At 36.1% G+C, this 26542-nt stretch overlaps 1 protein-coding gene across 2 annotated transcripts; it reads right to left on the reverse strand.

The window, feature by feature from the left end:
- Positions 1 to 1525: 1525 nt before the first annotated feature.
- Positions 1526 to 26461, reverse strand: NDUFAF7 (NADH:ubiquinone oxidoreductase complex assembly factor 7). 2 transcript variants are annotated; one of them, XM_072409221.1, is made up of 10 exons: positions 26304 to 26461; positions 24884 to 25041; positions 24243 to 24323; positions 17136 to 17246; positions 15412 to 15625; positions 9223 to 9281; positions 6976 to 7089; positions 5610 to 5753; positions 2951 to 3124; positions 1526 to 1860 (listed from the first exon to the last, which is right to left on the reverse strand). In XM_072409221.1, exons 1-10 carry the CDS (start codon positions 26359 to 26361, stop codon positions 1672 to 1674), a joined length of 1302 nt encoding a protein of 433 aa, XP_072265322.1. In that variant the 5' UTR covers positions 26362 to 26461; the 3' UTR covers positions 1526 to 1671. The 2 variants fall into 2 exon arrangements, with proteins under 2 accessions (XP_072265322.1, XP_072265323.1); XM_072409222.1 differs by lacking the exon at positions 5610 to 5753.
- Positions 26462 to 26542: the final 81 nt, after the last annotated feature.

The following is a 26542-nucleotide window of genomic DNA, read 5'->3' on the forward strand; positions in this document are numbered from 1 at the left end:
TTGCTCCTTCACTGCTTTGTTAGTGCATAGATCCTGGACTGCTTCTACCTGTGTCTGCTTGCTGTTTCAGCTACTGGACTCCAAGCCTGACCCCTGATTGTTACACATGGTCTGCTATGTGGCCTTGTATATAAAGGTGTGTGCTTTTCCAAATCGTGTCCAATAACATTTATTTACCCTAGGTGGACTACAATTAAGGGGCAGAAACATCTCAACAGCAAATTAAGAGTAATGGGAAGTACCCAAGCTAAATTTCATGTTTTGCAAAAGGTCTTTTGTAAATAAATTTACTGTCTAGAATTCTGTTTTCACTTTGTCAATATGGGGTACAGAGTGTAGATTAATAAGAAAAAATCTACATTACATTAGATTTACTTTTTGAATACAAAATGTCAGTTTTGAAGTATTTTGTTAGAACACAACCTTTAATACAATGTTTTACAGCAACCCTTTTAAACATTGTAACCCTCTAATAAGCAGCAATTAAATACCACCTAGAAGATTCTTAGGACATAGTGATTACATACTAATAAGTCATTATTTTAAATCTTCTCCCAAACAATACGTTTTTTTTCCTCCCTTTATTTTACCGCATAATTACTAGATTTGTCTCCATTCTACATAAAACCTTCATTCTATGAAGTTAATTAACTGACATCACCACGTCAGCAACAACTACATACTATGACCGGCATCCAAGTAAGATATTCACATCCCCTTGTTTTAATAATTCTACACTTCCTATATATATTGTTTCCACTGATAGAGCATCCAAATTGCCTTGCTAACATTTTGACTGGAATGTTTATCCTGGACCAATAAACGACATACACATTTTCCTTAAATGGTGTAATCTTCATATTGTACACAGTAAATCAGTATATATTTAATTGATTATTGATACTCATAAAGGGTATTATGTTTGAAGTTATTATGTATATTGAAATGATCTATTATCATAGTTTTAGGATCTCCTAATTTCCTGAGGAAGCCCATAGGGCCGAAACACGTCGGGATAGGACCTGGTATGTGACGTGACCCCTTGCTTCCATACAAGTTTGTCAACCCTAATAATTGTTCAGTACTATGTGAATAGATTGAATATTTCACACCTTTGTGTATGTCGATTTAACTATATGTATGATTTTAAACAATATTTTGAGTATGTCAATAAAGTTACTATTGTTTTTATATAATACCTTCTTACTTGTACCTTAAAAAGCTTGCTTTTTTCTTTCCCTCCCAAAATTTCTACTGTAAAGTCCAACTATTGGACGAAAATGGCTTTGGCACATAACCACTTCATTCACTATGATCAGGAAAAACTAGAAGAGCCCGGATAGCGACACTTACCCTAACTTACCAAGAAAAAAGAGAATTGTAGCAACAGGCTGCCACATAACAAAACTGAAAAAAGTGAAGGGGGTATAAACTAATATACATTCACATATACACACACACACACACACACACACAGTTTTATATAATTTAAATGGTTTTAAAAGTAAAGTTTAAAGTCTACAAATGACACTAAAGAGAAAAATGTTTATTTAGGTGTATTATATATACACAACACATATATATTTGCCTTAAATACAGAATACTTTACAAATATGACTTGTTTAGTTAAAAAAATGAACAGACACAAACAATATAATGAGTAGTTCCATGTTAGCTTGTTTCTAATTCTGTAAACCCAGCTATGGGGTATTTAACATTGGATGTTTGCTCTAGTCTACTGTGGGGAAATAGAGAAAAAAACTGAAATCGTTTTCCCATTTTATTTGGATTCATGAGAACATCATAACTCTTTATCAAATGTTGCTGTGTAGTAGCATCCTTAGCATTTTCCAGAAGGACCTAAAAGCATAAAACATTTATAGTATAAATCAGCACAATATAGGAGTTGAAATATAGTACTGTCTATTATAATTCAAAAAAAGAAAAAGGATTCCCAGCTAATTTCATAGAGTTTAAACTTGATAATCAGACCACTAACAAAAATGTGATTTTTAACTGATAAAATGTTTTAAATTGTATAGCAGACAAAGTCCTTGACTAATTAATTAGAAATAATAGACTGGCTAAGTTCCAGTAACTTTGGCAAACAAGAAATGCATCCAATATAATGTCAAACAGAGCTAAAGATTTCTAACAGATGGTTTATGTTAGGAGAAAGTGTGACTTTCTTGATATATAGAACTTATATAGAACTTATGAATCAATTTTTAAAGCAGTAGTATTGCATTAAGAAAAAAGCACAGCACATTTATAAAGTGGTGTGCTTTACAAGTTAACCAAACAAATTTCCTCTAATGCATTTTATATTAAGTGTAATTTTAAGAAATTAATTTTATTATTCATAAATGTTATTTTAGAATTATTCTAACTTTGATTGCCATAGGGCCCCCGAGATGTTTGTCATAGGATCCATTAATTTTGATTAGAAAAATAAAGAATATAGAAAAGTGGAAAAAGTATCAAGAAAACTATTTTTTCAGAAAACTACTGTGAATGTGAATTATATGTACATGGAATAGATACTAAACTAAAGTGGGTTACAAGCCAAAGTTGAATGGGTCAGCTGTCAGAGCCTCTGAAAGCACTGGCAACTTGCAATTTAGCAACTTTTTATATAAACAGTGGGGGAAGATCATAGAGGTCATATTGTCTAGCACAACTACATAAGGTCATACATTTTATTATATCCCACTCTCCCTATATACCAAGATATATGAATTATTAGGATGGCACTGACAACAACAGAGTCTGTGGACAATAGATGGTCCAAGTGACACCTGATGCATTTAGTACACTTGAACGTAGTTACAACTGATGTACTTGACTAAAATGATACCTGAGTATAGTGACTTCTGCTTCAATTACACACACACACACACTATACAATATACACTTGCTACAGGTAAACCAGACCTTGAATTCATCTTACCTTCAAACGCAAATCGATTCCCATATTCCTCAAGAACTCACTTTGTGTAATTGGACCTAAAAAGCTTACGTAGTTTCCAATCATTCTTTTCAAGAAGTTAAAGTCTACATCAGCTGTAAGATCTGCCGTTCCTGGAGCTAAAAGTACGTTGTGCAACTGGTGAGATCTAAACCCCTGACCAGAAAAAAAAAAAGTAAAAAGTCTACAAAACATTTCTAACACAACTGTGTTTACATAGAAATGTGCGAAGTTTAATTTGTTAACATTACTAAATACACTTTTTGTAAGAAAGAACTTCAAAAGAAGGCATTTTAAGTGTACACACATGCAAATCAAAAAATTTTGCAGCAGCACTTTCTTTAATTTTATTAGAAGAGAACATTTTTTGGTCTAATAAGTAAGACAAACACTATACTATTTGTTTCAAAGTGTACATTATCGTATTTACCAGATCCTGTGTCTTCAAGTACTCAATACATACTCAATACAGTTATGTAGGTATGTATCAGTGATATATGACCCACCTTCTGGTATTTCAGTTAGATGTGTTCTGAATGTAAAGTCTTTTGTTAATAAAAAAAAGGTTTGCTTTGAATGATGTACACAACATTTGGAGACAGTTGTTAAATTTTGGCCAATGACAATCACAAATAAATGTTTACAGTGACAAATATCTAGCATCGTTAAACAGCTTTAAACAGAAGCAAGGGATGCTTAACGGAAAAACAGGAATACTTTGCTAGATCACTATTTACTGGAAGGGGGTTTTACGTACATTAACAAAATAGTAAACATGAAAATGATATAAAAACAAGAACCCTACAAACTGACTTCAACCAAAGAACCAAAACATATCAATAGTGTAATATACAAAGCACATTTATTGAAATTAATATTTTAAAAGATGCAATGTGAAGAAATAAAATTTCAAGAAAAAAAAACAGAAAAAAGAATGAATACACTTGACACCTGGTTTCCACACTTACACCCTTTAAAATATGAATTGCCAAACCATCAGCCAAATGGTGTTTTTGCTACCTATTGTATGTTTTATTAGGTCAGTGCAGCTAAATCTTGGTGGTAGATGTTGGAAAAACAAGTATTGTCTAACTATGGAACTCTGCATTACCGTTTTATAGACTGCTGTGTAGGAAAAAAGAATTCTTTTACTTTCTTGTGAAAGCATTACCCAATAAACATATTATATATCAGTGACCAGTCTTTAAGGCTGATAACTTACTGCTGCAAATTGCTGTGGTGTGCAGCCCTGCAGCTCTTGCCAAAAGCAACCCCATTGCACAGGTGGTGGCAACTTCTGTGTGGGTAGCCACCCAGCCCTAAATCAATGCAAAGCTTGAGGGAAATGCACTTGATTAGTAGAGATGGGAGAAGATGGCCCTGGTGCTTACTGGGGGGGGGGGGGGGGGGGGTATGTTTGGGATCTATCGTTGCTGCCCTGGGCACTTACTGAGATTTACTGCTGGTACTGACTTTACTTTGGGATATGACTGGCCCTAACCCCAATTAATAGCCCTGAAACTTGCAGGTGTTTATAATTTCTGGCCTCAAGACTTTCTGTGGATCCTAACAACAATGCTGTTGGTTATTAGTGCTGCCAAAAACACTCACAATATGCCCTATTTTGCTTGTATAATCTTTTTAGTGTACCCTAGGCCTTTTTTATTTAAACTATAGCAAAGCAAATGGGGAAAGTGACACACTACAAGCCAACAAAATATCATGAAGTAACAACAACTTTAGTAAGCACTTTAATGTATACAGTATGTAAGGGGATTAGCCATGTAATCAGCAGATCTGGTTGATGGAGGTAATTGCTTTCACAGCTTAGGGGATCAAGAAGGCACATGCAAACTGCACTTTTTAGGTATTCAAGGAATGCCCTTTGAAGCGCCACCAAATGAAAAAATCTTTACTTTCCAAGATTTATGATTCTATGAAATTTACAAAAAGTATGCCAGTATAAAATAACGTATTGAGATAAATGAAAAGGCGAAGCAGCCTTGGGTGGAAAAATCTGTATCCAGCCCTGCTATTGGAATAATCTAAAAGTGGATTTCACCTTTTGGTTTTATAAGAGTTAGCAAAAAGTGTCGTCTCTTCTCACATTTTTTTTTTTTCATAGAAATCATCAAAATCAGAAAATTTTGTGTGTTAGCGCCTTTTTTTTGTCGTTTTCTATGTTTCTATTTTTGAAATGTAAAGTCAAACTTTTTTAGGCTTCTTGGGAAAAGAAATTACATCTGCCTAATGAGATGCAGAGTATCATGCTGCCCCTGCCCAAAAAGAATATCAATATGTAACAAGACACACCAACATTGCATTTGGAAGGTAAATGATTTTAATTTGGCATGGGTCTCCTCACAAATTTAGAGAGACACATGGTATTAGATGCAACGCTAATATTCTATAGAAGCAAACAGATAAACAGGCCCATGGCCTTAGAAGTAGTCCTGATATATTCTAAAGAAGTATCAATTTTATGGATGTCTTGGCTTTACAGTTCTCAGAATTTTTGAAAGATTATATCTCATGAAAACAACTCTGGAAATGTGGCACACCAATTAACTTTAATATCAAAGATTTATAACTACTAAAGGGAATGTCATTGACCAAATAACCTAAAAAACAATACACATACTCTAAATGTGTCCTCCTTGTTTCCTGAATGTCCATAGTCGGCTATGATAGCAGCTCCTCCAAAATTTTTTATTTGGCTTGCAAGCTTCTGAATGATTATAGCAGCCTCAGGACAAACCTCCACACGATTCCTTTTTTCATCAGCCTCAAAAAAGAACATTTTGAAACCTTAGCACATTTCATAAAGAGATTAAAAAAAAGTGTTGTAAAAAAGTTGAGTAATAGAATTTGGGTGAGACAGAAGGAAGGACAGGTTGAGGTAAGAAAAAAGACTGGTGAAGTACGAGCTGTATGAGCTGGTGAAGTACAAGGAAAGGGGAAAGTGAGGTAACAAGTAAACTTTAAAAGTGATCCACAGTCAGCAATAACAAATTATTCCTCAGCTCCCAGAATGTGAGAGGCCCTCATTTTTCCCACATACAATGCAAGACTGCAGGTTTTACATTGATAACATAGGAAACGCTATGACAGGGCAAACAGAAAAGAGGAGTTTTTGGCACAGATTGCATAGTAGGTAGAAAGCTTGCAAGAGAAAGGAATAAAGTGGGTATTTCATGTTTTTTTTTTTCTTAACCAAAGGCTTGCCTCTTTTTTCTTGATAATGCTGCAAATACCACACTTTATATCCCTTTGTGTATACTCACTCATGGTACTTATGGAAGAAGCCAAGGTTAACACACAGGCAGGACTAACATGTCTGCCACTGTTCATCTCTGTTATATATAGACTGGGTCTACACGGACGTTTTTAAAAACACATGTGAAAGTTCCTGCTTTGTTTTTATGCCTTTTTATCCACTTTTATTAGCATTTTAAAGCTTGCCTTTAAAACGCTGGAAAGTGTTTACACCACATTTCCCTGCATTTTTAACGCATTTACGTTTCAAGTGCTTATAAACGTGGGATAACGCGGGATAACGTGGGATACCAGCGTTAACCCCGCATTTTAATTTTTTAAACAAGCAAAGTTATAGCTAACGCTCATAAACGTGCCTCAAGGAAATGTCCTGGTATATATTAGCTCATTGGAATGCATGGGAATTTCAAACATGGGCTTTTAAAGCCTCGGGTTAAATGCTAAGGAAAACGTCCGTGTAGACTATGCCTTAGGGTGATGAGATTACTCATTTAGTAAAAAAGTAACAAAGTTTTAATTATAAAATATCCCATAACAAGTGACAATATTATTACATATCTGGAAGGATCAACATGTATTTTCTATACTTTTTGAAAAAATGAAATCAAATGCAGCCAGCACATGTGAGAACAGGCAAGATGGAATATGGTAAATGTTTGTTTGTGGGTTTAAGTATGCTGTTAATGCTATACACTGAAGCATATATATCCATCAAAGTTAAAAATAAATACCTTGATAAATGTTTTTGCAATATGAGAACTACTAGAACCGAGGACAAATCTTAATTTGTGTTGAATCTCTGGATCAACATCAATCAGTACTTCTCTCCATTCATCCTGGATTTTCTGTAAAGGTAAGAGGTTGGTAAGGAAATTTTAGTTACTATTTACTAGTGAACTAAATATAAAGTAACATGTGGATGATCTACATTAAAATTCCTATTGGTGACTAATATTGTCCATTATACCACTTTTGTAAAGATTGGCGTTATGCAGCCTATTTTGTATGTATGCAAAAAAATGGTTAAACATTTTTTAGCTGTATTTTTAAAATATGAAAATATAGTATTTTTAGGTATCTGGAATATGCAGTCCAGTTTTGAGCACCAGTTCACAAAAAGGACATTGTGAAATTGGACAGAGTGAGAAAAGGGCAACTAAACAAATAAAAGGAATAGAGGAGCTCAGCTATGAGGAGAGATTAGCTGAACTGAATCTATTCTCCCTTGAGAAGAGACGTTTAAGGGGGGATATGATCACCCTGTATAAATATATAAATGGTCAATATAGAGGACCCTTTTCTCAGTTATTCACTTTTAGATCATTACAAAGAACAAGAGGGCACTCTTTGCGTCTGGAGGATAAGAAGTTTAAGATCAGGATAAGGAAGAGATTCTTCACTGTAAGGTCTTTGAAAATGTGGAATCAGCTCCCTCAGGAAGTAGTTTCAGCAACTACTATAGATTGCTGTAACCTCCCTAGCGGTACATTTCTGCCTGGATTTATGTCTAAAAGCGGTACATTGTTTTTCAGGAAAATTTATTTTACACTATAATATAATTGTATAAGTATAATAAAGTTTGAAACACAAAATCATGTAAAAATAATAAATTAAATAAATAAATTAAAAAAATACATATATATATTAAACAAAATAAATATACTCATACTATATTATACTGTAAAATAAATGTTCATGAAAACAATGTACTGCTTTTACACATAATAATCCAATTTATTGCATTCAATATAGTTATTTTGTATTAAATGCAATACAGATGGATTTTGAATTTCCCGCCCCGCTGGCAACGTACACACGCACTGACGTCACCGGGAACTCCCCCGGTAACTCATCATGTGCAGAAGACGCCAGAGGAAGAAGAAAGAAGACAGGGATCGCGGCAATGGACAACGCAGAAGGCCGACGGATCAGGTAAGCGATGTATTTACTAACCTTTCCATAGGTTTACCTACCCCGAGTGTGACTTTCAGCAACTTTTTTCTACCCTGAGTCACAATCGGGTTACCACTAGGGAGGTTAAGGGATGTTTTTCTAGAAGCACACATTATACCTGGGTATTAAGGATTTAAAGTAAAGATAACAGAGACTGTTGATCCAGGGAACATCCGATTGCCTCATAGAATCAGGAAATAATTTTTTTTCCAGTTTTTTGCCTTTCTTTGAACCAACTATGTCTTATAGGGTTTTATATCTGGGATATGTTTATTTCCCTAGTGGTTGAACTTTATGGACTTAAGTCTTTATTCAACCTAACCTACTATGTAACTATAGTACACCTGTATCAATGTTTGGTTTCACTCCTTGCAAAACGTAAGCATGGAGGCATTAACTTCTAAATGCAAATGTGATGTGACCTGATTGCTAAAGAATCATAAAAGTTCAGGCTTATCAATGTTCTTTTTCAAAAGGTAACAGAGGTAGTTAGTCCAGAATTAAAATAACCAAACCACATTTCAATGTTCTATTATAAGAAATATTTAGGGTCCATAATTTAGAACTGTGCTTGTACAGCAAACCCCTTGATTCCTTACAGATGAAAGACATGAAAATTAAATAATAAAAGCATCCAGTATGCCATTTGATAATCAGGCAAGAACTGAAGGACATACGCTGGGCATAGAAACTCTAAGATATGACAAACTGTAAAACTGGTTATGGCATCTTGTGCTCCGATCCTCTTAAATTCAAAGATTAAGAAACATTTATGATGTGTGCCCCAACATCTAATGCAAAGGCCCCATAAGTCTAAGAAGAACTTTGTGAAGCTTCATGGTCTTCATAAATATTAAATCATTTTCTGGCTACACTCATCTTTTGCAAATACCCATGTCAGTCGACTGAAACAATTCAGTTGGCCAATGTGAGTTTTGATGAAAATGTTAAATGAAATTTTAATTTGTATATGTGAAATATTGTATACACTAATAAACATTTTATTTTTGAAAGTAAATTAGTACCTGTAATATATGTATGGGCAAAGCATCAAAAAATTCATGTGCAATATAAAATGTATAACCTAAAGAAAAAAGAACATATACATATGTAAACTTTTATATTTTAAAAATTAAATAAATACTAGAGTTCTATTTTTAAAGCCGAGAATCTAACATTTACTGAAACATTCCATGGTGGAGAATCAATTGCTCTCATTGAAACACATGGCTCTGGAAGAGTTCTGCCAGGGAATTTTTCAGTGAATGGTAAATTTATTGTTTTTTAAATAGACCCCTAAGTATAAATAATAAATTACATTTAAAACATTTTAGTTGTGTTGTAGGAAATGACTTCTGCTGAGCTTTATTCTTAGAAAATTAAAATGAGTATCTATGCCCAGAAACAAAAACAGTCTTTAAAATATGTAAATATGAACATACGAATATGTAAAATACACCATTATGAAGATTAATGTGATACTGTACTACTATTAATTCATTGTATCTCTAGAGGCATTAATAGCCCATCTACATGATCCCTGTACTATATATCTGGATGAAATACCCGTCCTAACATTCACATCAGAGTAAGTGCTCTTTTAAGAGATTAATTTACTTACAATATCTATCTCTCATACATTACCCACACACATACCCTAATTTCCATACATCATACACACACACAATAATATTCATGTTACTACCTGTATGTACAAATTATGGACTCACCATATGCACCAATACATCTTTTTAAACCATCTTTCAAACTAGAGCTTTAGTAAATCACTTATGATTTCTATAACTAATATATACTTGAGATTCATTATGGATCATGTATACACCTGTATGTGTATCTGATTATGAAATACGTATAAATATGTATATCTGAATGTATTGTAAACTGCTAGTCTTCCCCTGAGGAAGCCCACAAGGCGAAACACATCGGGACTTACTGACTGAAACATTTGCGTCTTCTGAACACTACAAGACTCAACCCTCTATCTTTTCTTTATTCAATTGTCCACTAAGAGTAAATATAATACAAAGCAAGTTAACTTTTGAAAAATCCAGTTCAACCAGTCAGTGATTAGGGTTCCAATCCTTGATCAATACAAGTCTGTATATTGGTACAGACCTCTGGTTAGTATCTTCTATAGGATACCTTGAGAAATCAAAGAAAGTGTGGTGCCTAAGGTAGAAACAAACAATAGGCAGGGGGAGGCCAATAGGGGAAGCATATGAAGAATGAGGCGAGTAGGCTCCTTAGGTTCAGTGTGAGACTGTTAGGCTATGATCTGTGTATAATGATCATCCCAATCTGCCCATATCTGTTAAAATTTGTCCAGCTTATTGTGTAGCAGTGCAGTGAGGTGTTCCATTAGACAGACATCCTGTATACGCTTATAGAGGTCTTCCATGGAAGGAGGAAGAGTAGACTTCCATTTAGTGGAGATATGCATTTTGGCAACCACTAGGATATAGGAAATGAACCCAAGCCCAGTAAAAGAGTTTAGTGGTCTAGTGGTATCTGCTGGCGTGTAGCATCTGTGAGGAGTCGATTAACCTAAATCCAGTAATCATGGATGAGAGAGCAATACCAGAAAATATGTTCTGGTTCTATAGTCACCACAAGGCCAGCAGACAGGGCTGGTACTAGGAAATCAGTTGAGAACCTCTGGGGTGTGGTACCAATGAAGGATAATTTTTACAGATTTTCTCTATACAGCATAGAGAAAAGTTTTAGAACTTTTATATGCTGCCTCCCAGATCTCCGACCAAGTCTCTGAATCAAGTGCTCAACCCAATATTCTCTCCCAGGTGAGCATGTATGCAAATTTGTCAGAATGGCGATGTGCCGAGTGTAGTAGTTGATAAATAGATAAGACCTTTGCAGTAGGGCCTCTCCCTACATAGAATTCAAAAGACGCAGTGTCAGAAAATGTGGAGGAGGGGTAAAGGCAAAAAGCATAGTGGCGCATCTGTAAATGTATAGTAGGAAGTTTAAGTTTCATATTTTTCCTTAAATTCCGAGAAAGACAATATTCTACGGTCCACTAGGTGCAGTATGTGTGGAAGGTGGAATACCCCTCTTTCCCTCCAAGGTTTTGACATGGCTGTTGAAAGGCTTTCTGGAATCTGAGGAGTCAGGATGATCAAGGTCATCGCTAAAGCTGCAGAGGGGAGGTCCTATTTTCTTTTACAGTCTGCAAATTTGTCTCATGAACACCATTAGAGCAAGCAAAATATAATCTGCAAGGGACAGAGAGGAACTCTACACACAGCATGACATTAGGATGTGTGTGTGGACGGATACCTCAAGTGAGTGGCAAGGTAATACATTTGCAGATCCCAGTCAACTCATGCCTCTATGGGTGCAATAAACAATTTGTTTGGCTAATCTGTGTTATCTATATGCCCAAATAAAAATTAAGAAGTACATTTGGATTTTTTCTGAGCCCAAGTTGGTACCATGACCAGGAGTATCAAAAAGATAGAGTAGCTTTGGAAGGAGCATCCTTTTAATTAATGCAATCCTGCCTAATAGGGAAAGAGGATGGTTGTTCCATTTACGGAGAGCTCTTGAAACAGTGGCAGGAAATTTTTACCATATAATGTGGTGTATGTAGATGTAATTTGAACCACCAGGTATTTGAGTACAAATATTCCACATAAATGGGTATGAGTCCTGCAAGGAGGAAAGCAGTGTGAAGGGCGTATGTAGGGCTAAGGTCTACGTTTTCTGAGAATTCAATTTTATAGCTTGAAAGCTCCCTGCAGGCTTCAAGTTCTTCAAAGAAAGGGAAGCGTGTTGAGTGGATTAGGGTGAGGAGGTCGTCAACCGCATAAAGTGATATTTTAAAGGGTTCACCTTGAATGTGCACCCCTGTATGTCTGAGTTGACTTGAATGTAAGTTGCGAGGGGTTCTATGGAAAGGGCAAACAATAAAGGGAGAGGGGGCAACCCTACCAGCTTCCGTTTTTGACTGAAATGACCGTGAACGAAGCATATGGGAAATTAACAGATTCCCTGGGTGAGGAGTAGAGAAAGTGGATTTCTCAAAGAAACGCCTTGAGAGAACCAGTCAGTGGGGGATAGAAAACATAAAAGGCCAACTAAGACAATCAAAAGCCTTCTTGACATCTGGACTAAGGATCAGGGAGGTTGTCTAAAGTTTATGTCGAGTCGGTATGGTATGAAACCTGTCTCATCCCGTTGGACAAGTGATAGGAGAAGTTTAGCGAGGCGATTTGCCAGTATCTTAGTAAAGATCTTCTAGTCTAAGTTTAGTAGTGCAATGGGCCTGGGTCAACCGTTATATGGGAATTCAGCATAGAAGGGGAAACTGGATTACCCTGTATGAAGTCATTAAATAGGTCTAAAAGTTAGGGCAGGAGGTCAGGGAGGAAGGTTTTATAATACAGATAAGGTAGGCCATCTGGTCCCAGGGCTTTGTTGGATAGTATTTGTTTAATGACCTTGGAGACTTCTGCCACTATTATATGTCTATTTAGCTCCTCTAAGTGTTCATCTGGAATCTTGGGTAATTTGATACTTGCCAAATAAGAATCTATTTTGACCACCAAACAAGCTCAAGGGGAGTCCTGGGCCTGGTGTATTGTTTAAAATAATCATTCACAGTAGGCCTCAAAACGAGATGCAGTTTGGGAAGGATCAAAAAAAGGGAACCCTTTCACATCCTTTATGGCCATTGAAGACAATCGGGTTTGTGCGTCTCACAATTTTCATGCAAGGAGGGTGTCTGCCTTATTGTCTTTGTTGTAGTATAATTGACTGGTACACTGCATCATCCAGTTGACTTTTGACATGACACACAGATCTTCATATAGGTAGTCCTATGCCAAACAGTATATTTACGCGAGGAAAGCCTTCTGCCCAACCAAAGCAAAGCCCTGGGGTTGCAGAGAGTGTCCTTCCTATGCGCTGCGGGCACAACAGAAGCTATGCAAAGCAAGCGGCAATACAGTTTATCACATAAATTAAAAAAACTATAATTAAAAATAAAGGCATTTAGTTATAATGAAATAGAACAAAATATCAAACCAAGTTCCACAAATCGAAAATTCACCATTCAATTTAAGTACCATGTCCTCCATCAAGGGAAATTGGGCTTTGCATTAGATAAGTTTTAGAAGATCAGGCACATCAGCCCAGAACTCCCCCTGGAGTGTGAAGCCTGTCAGGCCTTTTTTTCTTTTTGTCTTGAGACACACATGCAAGTAGTTCCCATGCATGTATTAGGGAGCTATGTCACCCCCACCCATCTGATAAAGATGGCTGGAGAACTCAATCCTGGAAAAACCAAGTAAGGATAAAAACAGAGGAGTGACAAGGTGACAACTTGCCATGTTGGTGAGTGTTGAGGCGGGTGTGCCTCTGGTTCCAAGCCTGATTGTTTAAAGCAAACTTTGCCCTGATACCTTTGGAAAACGTTGAGGACCTCTGGGAAGCATAAGGTTGCAGATATACCATCTTGCCACACTGTAATGCTGAAGGGGAAGTCTCAACGGTAAGGGATGTGGTTGTCCTTGAGAATTTTAAGAAGTAGTTGTAACTGCGGATGCTGTTGTAGAGTATGCCACAAAAGGTCTTAGTAGAGCTGTACGGTTTCCAGGTTGCGCACGTTCCTTGCTTTTGACATGGTTTTCCTTTTTTTTTCAAAATCATGCCAGTTGGCAGATAACATCACAAGCCTGTGTTGCTGTTGATGGTTGGTGTGAGGCACAATGGGCACACTCAAATTTAATCCCTTAAGAGGAAGGGCAACCTAAGATGCCATTAAAAATTGCCTGAAATACCGGTTTGAGGTCAGATACCTGGGTCACTTCTGGCAAGCCCCGGACTTGAATGTTGTTCCTATGGCCCCTGTAATCCAAGTTTTTAAATTAGCACAATAGTTCCCTGAATTTGGTGTCATATTCCTGAGCTTTATGCAAGAGGGCTTCAACGTCGCTTGGTTTGTTGTAATTCCTCATCTAGGCCACCTTACCCGCCAGAGACTGTAGGTCTATACGCAGAGCTCCCATTTCAGAGCGACATGTAGCTTTGCCTTCTGCCACAAGTTGTAAGTTTTCTTTGGTAGGGAGGCTGTGCAAATAATGTTGTGACAGGATACAAAATCCCTCGCCTGAGTATGGGACCGCCGAGGATGCCAAATGGAACCACTATGTACCCAGTGCTTGGGATTGTGTGAGAGCAGCTGCTGTCAGCATGTCAGAAGAGTGGGGGCCTGCTTCGAGGGAATAAGGACTCCCTGGGGATCCCTCAGAATATCTTGAGAAGTCCGAGGAAGCTGCTGGAAAGCGAACTGATGGTGATCCATTGCAGAGGGTAGAGAAGCCTCTGTGTGCGGGGAACTCAGCATTGCTGACCATCATTCCTGGAGAGGAGGAGGGGGGTCCGGCACCATCTTTATTGCCAGGAAGAAGGATGCGGGAGAAGACTCTTCGATAAAAACCCTAATCAAGGGCTGAGAAGAATTGGAACGCACGGAGGGGGTAGAGGGAATCTTCCCCCATCTTTGCTTTAAGTTTTGCCTATAGCCGATGCTGTATGTACCTGCTGTGGTACTGCAAATAGCTGGCTCGTACAAAGGTTTTTCGCACACATCTTCTAGGACCATCAAGCCATGGTGCTATTTTTAATAGAACAAAAGGTACAAAAAAATAGTTTTTTTTTTAGCTCAAATACACTTTAAAAATACCCTGTTACCATGTTGTCTTTTCTACGTTAAAGGGTTGACTGCATACAGTAAAATACACACTTGCTAGCATGGTGTTTTGTTTGCAGAAAGGATACAGGCTTTTTAGGATACATACTTTGAAAATAAATAGAATAAATCAATGTTGTTAGAAGGGAGAGAGCCACATATCAGTCAGCTGAAATAGTGGAAGGATGGAAGAGTTGCATTTAAGAAAAGGAAATGAAAGTATTTTAAAGTAAATGAACCCTGGGAGCCTAAGAAAACTAAGCTGTTTAGTAAGAGTTTAACAAATATAGTTAGCACAAGGCATAGTGTATGGCCACTTTTTATAGCTCTAGATTCCCATGTTTTAGTTTTTTTTATGAAATAGAATCCACTCCAAATTGCCCAGTTAAAAATACTTATACACATATGGAAAAAGTTATCACAGTGAAGAATTGTCATTTGTATACTATGAATACTTTAAAACAAAAATAGCAATCTCAAATACCTGAGGGTACATCCTGTATGTTATAGTACCAGTTAATTGGAAGACCTGTCTTTGTTATTCCCATTTTATAACAAGATGATCTATCTTCATATTTTGCATCAGTGCTCTTTTCTGTTAAGTTGAGTGCTTGGATTTCACTTAATTTAGGACTCACTTCCACTAGGTGTATTGAGATGTCACATGTATTTAGTAGATGTTTAAACTGACTAAAAACCTGAAAGAATAGACAACACCCAATCAAACACAATGCAAAAAATAAAATAAAATAAATAATATACAAAAACAGTTTGTAATATATGGTTCTCAGAAATATTAAAAAAAAAAAAAATGTTTCATCCTTGTTACAATGATAAGGACCTTAGACCACTGAAATTTGTAGATAAAAGGTTTTGGGAACTAACCTTTCTGAATAGATACTAAAATCTTACTTAATTTACTGAAAATATGTAAATCAAGTGCAAACTAAATTATATATGTATATTCGATATTAAAAGATAGCCATATACCTCATCCAGATAACAATTACAAAAGACATTTTTTGTCTTGTATCTGTAAATGATAAAACTGAGAATCCCAAGGTTCCCTACCTGGGCCTCAGTCACAAATGCATACCACACTGAATCACAGTGCTATTTACAATACATTAATGAAAGAATGAATGAGCATAAGCATGTCTTCCTCATTTTTGTGTCTGTCATTAACAGGCAGTTAATTTCATTAACAGTATTAGTAATTATATTTGTTTTCCATTAATATTTTGAAACAAAAACATTACTACCAAAATCTAATTAACTAGTGCAACACTATTTGACATTTGCCAAAAAGTCCCAACTGGCATTTTGATACTTTTGTATGCCTGTCAGTGCTTGCAGTGCAGTGTACAAGCTCAGCATGTTTCTGTGCCAAATTGTAGTCCCCATGCACATATCAGGGAGCCATGCACATATTAGGATGTCATTCCCACCCAACCAATAAAGACGGCTGGAGAAGAGTAAGGATAAAAACAGAGGAGTGATGAGGGGATAGTAACTGTTGCAGGGCTGAAGGAAGGCATTAGCAGTTAGGTGTGTCATAATATGAAATATATTCTGAGAATATGTGAATATTATGGAACAACCCTTAACGAAAACAGGGAGGTTAATTCCGCATCATAATTGATAAACTTTTTTTTATGTTTAAGACACAATGAAGGACAACTTCTGACATTTTTTTTTGCAAACTAGTCCCCAAAGGAAAGATTTTCCTTTCCTCCTATCTTGGAGACAGAAAAGAAAGTGAATCCCTTTTTAGTCAGTGGATACTGAAACATGTGTCCCCCATTATAGGATTTCACATCTGGGTGACAACAGAAATGTTGCTGCTGATCACTAGTATGAAACTGCTGTTACGTATTACACAATACAGGATCACTCCACCAAAAACGTAAATGCATAAACACCACCAGCAATGGATGTGTTTACATATTCAGTTTTCGGTTATTTGATTTAGTGATTTTCTGTTCAACAAGAATCCTATACATGTGGTTAAAGAAGAATACGAAAAGTGAAAAGTTTTAGTTTTCCCATAAAATTCCTCAGGCAAAACTTTCATATGAAGCAATGCATGTACAAGTTGTGCTTGTGGTTACATAAAAATAGGTAAATCTACTTTTGAGATAAAAATGTTGTATCCTGAGAAAGTTTCATGGTAACATGAAAAAATGAAACAATTTACTGTTTACTCACTCTTAAAATGTCACTCATGAGTGAGCCTCTTCCAGGACCAAGCTCCACTAAATTAAGAGACTTTGATTTTCCTCCTGATATCCATTCACTGACACACCAAATCCCAATTAGCTGAAATTGCAAACATAAACAAATATAAACAAATGCAATTTTGGAACAATGATTGTATATGTTCATACCAATAATGTTGCTACATGATATCCCCTTTGTAGGTGGAATTTTATAAAGGAGATATATTGTGGTAGTTCAGTATATACTGTGGTGGGTAAATATATGTTTAATATAGATTATGTGGTAGCTGCAAAAAAAGATAATGTTACAAAAATTTAAATTGGATAAAATTATTAAGGTATAAAAATGTGTTTCGTTATATACGTTTGTTTCCCTTGATATATGAAAGGTGTATGGACACCTGTGCCTAAAAGGTCTTTAAAAAGAACTCTACTTTATAAAAAAGAAAAAAAAAAACTCGAAGGATTCACCTGGTTACAAAGATAATTATTATAAGTTAAGGCAGCTATTGCAAAACATATTTTTTTTTTACATACACATTTAGCATTATTACATGGTCTACATTAATTATAAAATACTGGATTTTTTTCGGATTTTTTCCAGTGAAATTATTTTTTAGTGGGTACCTGTTGTAGTGCTTTAACAAAGACTTTTTAACGGGAGTTATGGCATGCTTTACAATGCATTTTTTTTGAATAGGAGGACAGCTTAGTATTCAAGACCTAAAATGGTAATGTGTTGATGTTTGCATTGGTAGAAAGCTCCATAAAGATTAGTACAACATCGAAACAAGAATGAGGTATTAAGATTGTTAGTATGGTCAGATACTATCAGCTTTAGCAGTGTCATTTTGTTTAGATGTAACCTGATCTTTTCCTTTGCTAGACTAGCATTGTTGAAAAGAATCAGTGGTAGTCTATCCATAAAGCTTTGTAAACACGTGCAATCATTGTCGTTGGAAAGGATCTTTGAGGATCCTTTCCAATGACTAACGACTGCACGATGCATAAACGTGTGCTGTACATACAGCACCGTTCTGCTCTATGTAGAGGGGAAGGGGAGAACGACGGAGCGGCACCCCACTGCCCTCTCTCCCCCTTCACTTCTATTAGAATCATTTGTTGGCCATTGTCCGTGGATCCGCAAGGACGGTCGTTTGAACGATGGACAGTGAGCGCTGTACAGACGTAAAATTATTGTCTGATATTGGCCCTGAACCGGTTATCAGACGAGAACAATTGCACATGTGTACGTAGCCTTAGTCTCTGACATTATCTGGCATCAGCCACTCTTTTGTAGGGGCAGATAAAGAATATGCATTTATTCTTACATTATTAGAGTTTTGCAGATTTAAATGCCAACATATCCAGTGATAAAAATTTAATATGTACAGAGATTTACACTACACTAGATCATGAGAATGCTTCTCAGGTCTTTCTGTTTATTCAGTTCTAAAAACTGGGCTTTATTAACCTACTTAGACCTACAATAGCAGTATACCCCAATGCACAAGTGTTTCAGAAGTGCATACTCACAGAGCAAAAAATGCTTAACCAATAGGGACATACTAATGAACTTAAAAAACAATAGTTGTAAGGCTAGTGTTGTGTTTAACTATCTACTCAAACTAAAAACTATAAACATCTTAAAAAACAAAACACTTTAAGGGTTAAAATAAACCATTTGTAGTATAACTTCATAATACATGCACATTTCTTTACTTTTTTAAAGGCCCTGGAAGTACAGTCATGTGAAAAAGAAATTACACTCTCTTTCAATGCTAAGATTGTATCTATCATGACATAATAAAAATCATTTGGTCCTTAGCAGGTTTAGAAATTATTTAAATCTAACCTAATGTGCAAAATAAATAATTAATTTATCAATCTCTCACATTGTTCTATGGGAATTTTAGCCTATATTTCTTTACAACATTGCTTTGGTTTAGTATTGTGTTCATTTTTCACCAAACATGGTACTGTGCATTACACCAAAACATTTCCACTTTGTCTTTCTATAGCAGTGTTATTAGTCTTGCTTAGAGCAGGGAAAGGTTAAACCCCTATGAGGGTATTTATTATTTTTGCTGTCTTCCCCCTACTGGGAAGATGTTGATCATTTTGTTCAGAAGATGTCGATCATGTTACCTAAATAAAGGTGGTAATTCTGCACTTCCGCAAATTTCTGGAGGAAAAGAGCATAACAGGTTACTAGGGCAGAGAGCTCAGGATGTAACCCTGCCTCCGTATCAGGTTGGTGCTCATTGCTGGTGTCGGGTTATGGATTGGTTCTGTCATAGAAAGGGATTGCTGTACATTGCATGAATGACATCCACATTTATTGACATTTGTTATGTGCGTCCTGTACACGAAAGGTTTCATTGTCATTGGATAGCAGCAGGTTGCATTTACCAGTCATCACATGACCTGTGTAATGCTAGGTGTACTGGGATAGGTTAGTGTGCATGGTTCAGCTCCCTTTGGCCTGTGTTTGTGCTAAATGAGAGGATAGGACAGACATGGCACTCATTGTACTGGGATTGTCAGGGGGAACCTTGTATCAGCCGCTGTCCATAGGAAACAACCTAGGCTCCTGCTAATGGAAAAATGAGAGCTTGTATGGATGATCGAGGTCTGCACGCCTCCTGTGTATGGGAAATGTGTGCTACACCTCCACTTCATTTTATTTATGCAAATTCCCCAAGAAGTAGGTCCAACGCATGTACAGCAGAGGTGAATCAAAGGTAGGTAATGCACTCAAGATGCCTTTTTTCAGAGCAGACCAAAAGCTGGTGTATAGTGGAACACTGCCCCCCTTGCACTGGTGGTCAGCAAATTCAAAAGGAACCCTAGCTGAGAATCACTGCCATAGATTGTTGATTCAGGGAATGTTAATTTCTTTACTGTTAACTAATAGTGTTAACTATTTTTGGTATTGTGATAGATTTGTATTGGGTGCTTCATTTTTTTTTTAATTTTGTGTTTTTGTGGACTCCAAAGCCAGCTTTGAATTATTACACAGCTCAACAAAAAAAAATAGTTTTCAACTTGCCAAGGATTTTTCAATATATTTAGTGTATTTCAGGTCTGCTGAATCCAGAAATGATATCAGTTTCATTGAATTGGCTCTAGTTCTTGTGATACAGGAATCGGAATAGCCAATTTTACCAACAACAAATACCGTATTTTCCGGCGTATAAGACGAATTTTTAACCCCGAAAAATCTGTGCCAAAGTCGGGGGTCGTCTTATACGCCGGGTACTTACCTGCAGCTTGCTTCCCCTTGCTTCATATGTTCGGCGCGGCTGAGTCCCCGCTCTATGCGGGGAGAATGAGGCAAGGGGAAGCAAGCTGCACACAGAGGAGAACGTGAGCCTGGATTGGCTCTCCAGCAGAGGAGGAGTGTGGAGCGCGCGAGGGGCAGTGTAGGCTGTTACCTCCTCCTGTATCCCTCCTCCAATTACCAGTACTGTACTGTTCCTTCTGCCTCTCAGTTTTCGCACAATAGCGAGATCTGACAGGCAGAAGGAACAGTACAATACTGGGCGTATAAGACAACCCCCAACTGATTGGTTAGAGTGGTCTGCCAATTAATTTTGGCAAACTTTCATTTTCCTCATTTTTTTTCATACATTTTCTTTTTTTTTACAGAAATATGAGTTCTTCAAGAAGAAGTTGCTTAAATGACCCTAATGTATTTTGCTACATTTGTGGTGAATATTCTCAGAGAAGAAACATTACAGAATTTGTGAAACAAGCATATCTTGCATATTTTGGTATTAAAAAGGGGGCTAAGTATTGGGCTCCCCATATGGTATGCAAAACTTGTGTAGAGTGTCTAAGTCAGTGGAAAAATGGAAAACTGAAACGTTTGAAATTTGGTGTACCTATGGTATGGTGAGAGCCCAAAAATCATTATAATGATTGTTATTTTTGTGCTGTGAATGTAAAAGGTTTCAATCGTTACAAGAAAAACAAGTGGGAGTACCCTGATTTGGAATCAGCAAGACGACCTGTGCCTCATGGTGCTGATGTCCCCATACCAGTGTTCAGTACCTTCCCTGATATTCCTTTATCCCACATGGAGGATATACAGGGTTTGGAGAGTAATCCAGGAGTTAGCAGTGGAAGTGAATATGAAGGAAGTGTTTCATCAAACCAGCAGTTCTCCCAAGAGCAGCTCAATGATTTAACCTCCCTAGCGGTTCATTTCTTTACGGTTTTATATGTCTAAAAGCAGTACATTGTTTTTCATAAAAATTTATTTTACATTATAATATAATAGTATGAGTATTATAAAGTTTGAAACACAAAATCATGTAAAAAACATAAATTGAATAAATTTAAAAAATCTATATATTTAAAAAAATATATATTTTTTCAATTTTTTTTTAAAAATACACATTATACTCATACTATTATATATACTGTAAAATAAATGTTCTTGAAAAACAATGTACTGCTTTTACACATATAAATTCAATATATTGCATTCAATACAGTTATTTTGTATTGAATGCAATACAAATGGATTTTGAATTTCCCGCCCTGCCTGGCCGGCAACGCATACACGCACCAACGTCACCGGGAACTCCCCGGTGACTCATCGTGTGCAGAAGCCGGCCGGAGGAAGAAGAAAGAAGACAGAGATCGCGGCGATGGACGGCATGAGACGCCGGCGGATCAGGTAAGCGCTCAATTTACTAACCTTTCCATAGGTTTACATACCCCGAGTTAGACTCGGGGTTAACACTTTTAGCAACTTTTTTCTACCCCGAGTCACACTCGGGGTTACCTCTAGGGAGGTTAATATGTGACATAAGTCTGTCAAAACAAGCATCTAAAGTTTTAGCATCCAGGCTAAAAGGAAAGAACTGTCTGAGACTGGAAAGTAAAATCACGGTTTATAGGACAAGAGAGGTGACACTCCCACCATATTTCAGTGAAGATGGAGACTTTGTGTACTGTTGTAACATCCCTGGACTACTAGCCCATATGGGAGTACCAGAATACAGAGCAGAAGACTGGCAGCTTTTCATAGACATTTCCACTGGAAGTTTGAAATCTGTTTTACTGCATAATGGCAAGTGCTATGCATCAATTCCAATTTGTCACTCAACAAAACAAAGAAAGATATGAAAATATCAAAATGATCTTACAAAAGCTTTGCTATTATTAACACCAACAGTCCTTATGTGTTGGTTTAAAAATGGTGAACTTCCTACTTGGACAGCAAATTGTATACACAAAGTGCCCATGTTTCATCTGTTTGTGGGATAGTAGAGCAAAGCAGGATCACTGAAAACAAGTGACATGACCTCCAAGGGAAAACATGAAAAAAGGTGCAACAAACATCATTAACGAGTCATTGGTTAACAAAGAAAAAATAATTCTCCCTCCATTACACATAAAGTTAGGATTAACCTCCCTAGAGGTAACCCCGGGTGTGACTTGGGGTAGAAAAAAGTTCAAGATATAATATAACAAGATATAAAGGCAGATGGGCTACACAAATGATGTCAGACTACTGCTTTGTAATTAGTTCTGCAAATATACTGAATAAAGAATATATTGACATTAAGGCTTTGGTTTATTAAAGTTCTCCAAGCCTGGAGAGAGTACACTTTCATCAGTGAAGCTGGATAATCCAGCAAACCTGGAATAGATTTCCTAAAAGTCATTAGCTATTTGTTAGCAAATGTTTTCAATCCTGGACCAGCTCCATTCCAGGTTTGCTGGATCACCCAGCTTTATTAATGAAAATGTATCCTCTTGGAGAACTTTATTAAATCAGGGCCAAAGTATTTCAAAAATTTAATTTTGTATACATATCCAGTTTAATTTTGCTTAATTGTCATGTTTCATTAGTTTTCTATGAAGTTATTATTGAGGTCATTATTTAAAAAATTTAGAGCCAATCTAGCAAAACCAATACCAAATCACTGGTCTATAGGATGTTAGTCCAGACGTCTTGTGGTTTGTTCAGTTGCAACTCTACAACCCTAAATTGCGTTGCCAAGTTCTTTTTAGAAAGGAGAGGCTTTCCCCTGACAACCCTGTCAAACAAGCCAACCTTGTTCAGCCTTTTTTCTAATTGTACCCTACACTTTTACACTTAATATGCTAACTGAGGTCCGTAGTCTGAGATGTAGCTCCTTGTTTTTTTTTTGCCATTTCTTTGACCTTAAGTGAATTTACTGAAATGTCCACTCCTGGAAAGACTGGCAACTGGCTTGATTGTTTTCCACTTGTAAATTATTCTCACTGTTGAATGATCGACTTTGTTGTTTGGAAATAGTCTTGTTTGCTTTCATCATCTGCCATTGCTGATGTCTTTCGTTTTTGGTATTGTGTTAAAACACACCTGAATGATCCAGACCAGCACACTGCCAACACTTCAGTTTTTATAGAACTGGTCACACTTGCTGATGATCAATAAATCAAGTGCATTTGATTAGCAGCATCTGGCTGCTATTTACCCTCCTAATTCCTATGGAAGTGGTAAAGGTGTACTTTGAGGTAGTGTTTGTTAAAAAAAAAAAGTGATAAAGTGAAAAGTAAAATGGTATGTTTTGTTCTTAATCTGAGGTTGTATTTAAATAATTTTAGGACCTGTAGATGATTTTTTATTATCTCCTGATATGCAAAATCTAGAAATAATATATGCTCATGTTTCCTGTTATGGGCAACAGGCCCCCCCTAACATACACAGAATGAAGATGTCAGCAATAGAATTTATTTTAAGTAATCAAACTAAATGCATATATATATAAAAAAAAGCTTTCAGTTATATATTTAACATACTTAAATTGAGCAAACAAGAAACGTTACGGTTTACTTCAACTTAAAATATGTCAAACCTGGCTGGGTTTAACTGTGCTGACATAAAAATAATGAAAAAAAGTGAAGTACACTATATTTTACACTGCAAAGGTACATAGTTTGTGTATGACAGAACATGATTACTACAAAGTGTAAAGATGAATGTGATCACTCACACACATCTTTTACTAACACTCACTTTTTTAAAAAGTATGTCTGTGATCATTATCCATAACAGATGTTACATCACAATAAAGCATATTCATGCAAATACCTCTCCAAATATTTGACTTATTTCAGGGGATGTAACAAAATCTCCATGTTCTCCCAGCATGTCATGATGCATATAATAACCCTGTGTTAACAAGACAACAGAAGAAAAACAGATCTAGAATTAGACACAGAAATCCATAAAAAATGTAAAAATGTCAGAACATTATATATATCTATATATATATCTATATCTATATATATATATATATAATACCGTATTTTTCGGACCATTAGACGCTCCGGACTATAAGACGCACCAGGTTTTCCGCACGGGAAAACAAGAAAAAAAACAGGTAAGTAAAAAAATATGCATTCGGACCATAAGACGCACCCTGATTTTCCCCCCACTTTAGGGGGAAAAAAAGTGCGTCTTATGGTCCGAAAAATACGGTATATATTTTTTTTTTTAAGCCACACCATGGATGTACTGATTCACAATAATTCTATTGACATTTCTGTTGATTATTGTTTTAAATGTTATCAGTGACAGTTGCATTTTGAAGCTAGGTTTATATTTGAGTCAAGGTTGGTTTCCTGTTTTTTTCCAGATAAAAGTAAGTGCCTTGGTTTGTATTTGGATAAGTTTATATTTTAATATGGCAATGTTTTAATATATCATTTATTTCAAGTGCCAGCTCTTACCTTTAATGGATTTGTTAAGACTTCCCTCATATATTCTGCAACTGTTATGGGACCAGTTGCGGTTATTTTCATTGTAAGGTATTTTAGTAATGGGTTGCCCTCTTGGGAGTCTTCAGGTTTGCTACTTTTGTATCTGCCAACATTTCTTGCTGCAAACACTAAGATAAGAAAAAAAAAACATTACAATGTGTAAGCCAGCTTTAAATTTAATTTCTGCATCACACAATGTACTAAAACCCAGAGAGCAGGAACTCCAGAGACAAAAAAACAAGGTAAAGCATCTGTATGCACAATTTTGCCACTATCACAATATGTTTCACAGACATGCGCTTTCACTAAGTCTGCTTCATCGGGTAAAGTCCGGGATGTGCATCAATCAAATCAGCAGATATGTGTTAAATCAAGTATATATTTACCTACAAAAAGGAAGAGGCACTAAAAACTGCCAATCAATAAATGATATCCCATCTACAAAAAAGGAAAATGCACTAAAAATTGTATAATTACCAAAAAATTGTAGAAATACATATAAATACTATATAATATAATATTTATTTAAAACTTTTTGGTAATTATATACAATTTTTAGTGCTTTTTCCTTTTTTGTAGATGAGGATATACTTTATTGATTTGATGCATATGTACTGATTTGATTGATGTACACCCCAAACTTTTCCTTATGAAGAGGACTCTGTGAAACATGTTGAGGGATAGTCAAGATTGTTTGCAATGTGTTTTGAGAATATGGTTTTACCTCCAACATCAAATCCGTATTATGATGCTCTTGACAATTCACTTTTATATTTCCTTTATGACTACACAAAATATTATTTCTATAAGTACTATCTTGAAGGAACACACCAAGGCTATAAACAGAAATGCTAAGGACCTAGATTTAGTAATACTTTCATGTTGACTAACTTTGTCTTATTGTGTGTACAAAATGTTAGGGTTATGTGGATAAAAAACAAAAAAACACTGACCCTATTGAAAAACATTTTAAAAAGTTAAAGAATTACAGACGATACATATGAAAAAAAATAAATAGCTCATAAATAATACCCTTCATAGCCAGAAAACTTGGTATTATAGTTTAGTGCCAGCTAACGGTACAGTTATACAGTGCTAATCATCGACAATGGAATTAGCAACATTCATTCAGTGATAAACCTTTTTTGTATTGTGATTGGAAAAGAAAAAAGGAAGCGCACAAATAAAAGAGCTCGGACACTAAATGAGAGTCCTAACTTTACTTCACTGAAGGGTGGATGTTTGTACAAATGCAGTGACAGTGACATTGCATGGGTTAACTTTTTATTGTAAAACTATACACAGATGCATTTTTTTAAGTATTTTATTTTTGTTTTGTTACCAATAGAACACCCAGTAACATTCAACTGAAATCCGTTTAGTTTCTTACCCGAATGCATATGAGTTCCAATCCTGCCAAAATGTCTGAATCTGACATAGGTACTCATTATTCACCTAAAGCTAGGAAAGCCAACACATTCATCTACGAGGAAAAAAACGGAAGTTTAGTTTAGAATTGCATGCTGTAGAGCACGTGATTCTTTCCCATTAGCCCTTCCGTGTAGGTCCTGTCAGGACGTGTGTTTAAATCCATAAAATTATTCAACATGCTGTTAAAAATGCATGTAA

The sequence above is a fragment of the Pyxicephalus adspersus genome, chromosome 4 (assembly GCF_032062135.1).
Source record: "Pyxicephalus adspersus chromosome 4, UCB_Pads_2.0, whole genome shotgun sequence".
Taxonomy (NCBI): Eukaryota; Metazoa; Chordata; class Amphibia; order Anura; family Pyxicephalidae; genus Pyxicephalus; species Pyxicephalus adspersus.

Bases quoted from the DNA above. Each gene is read 5' to 3' on its own strand.
- NDUFAF7 (XM_072409221.1), bottom strand. From the start codon at position 26,361: ATGAGTACCTATGTCAGATTCAGACATTTTGGCAGGATTGGAACTCAT. The intron at 25,042-26,303 runs GTAAGAAACTAA...TTCTTATCTTAG, and splicing joins TGGAACTCATATGCATTCGG to TGTTTGCAGCAAGAAATGTT. The intron at 15,626-17,135 runs GTGAGTAAACAG...CTATTCTTTCAG, and splicing joins TCATGAGTGACATTTTAAGA to GTTTTTAGTCAGTTTAAACA.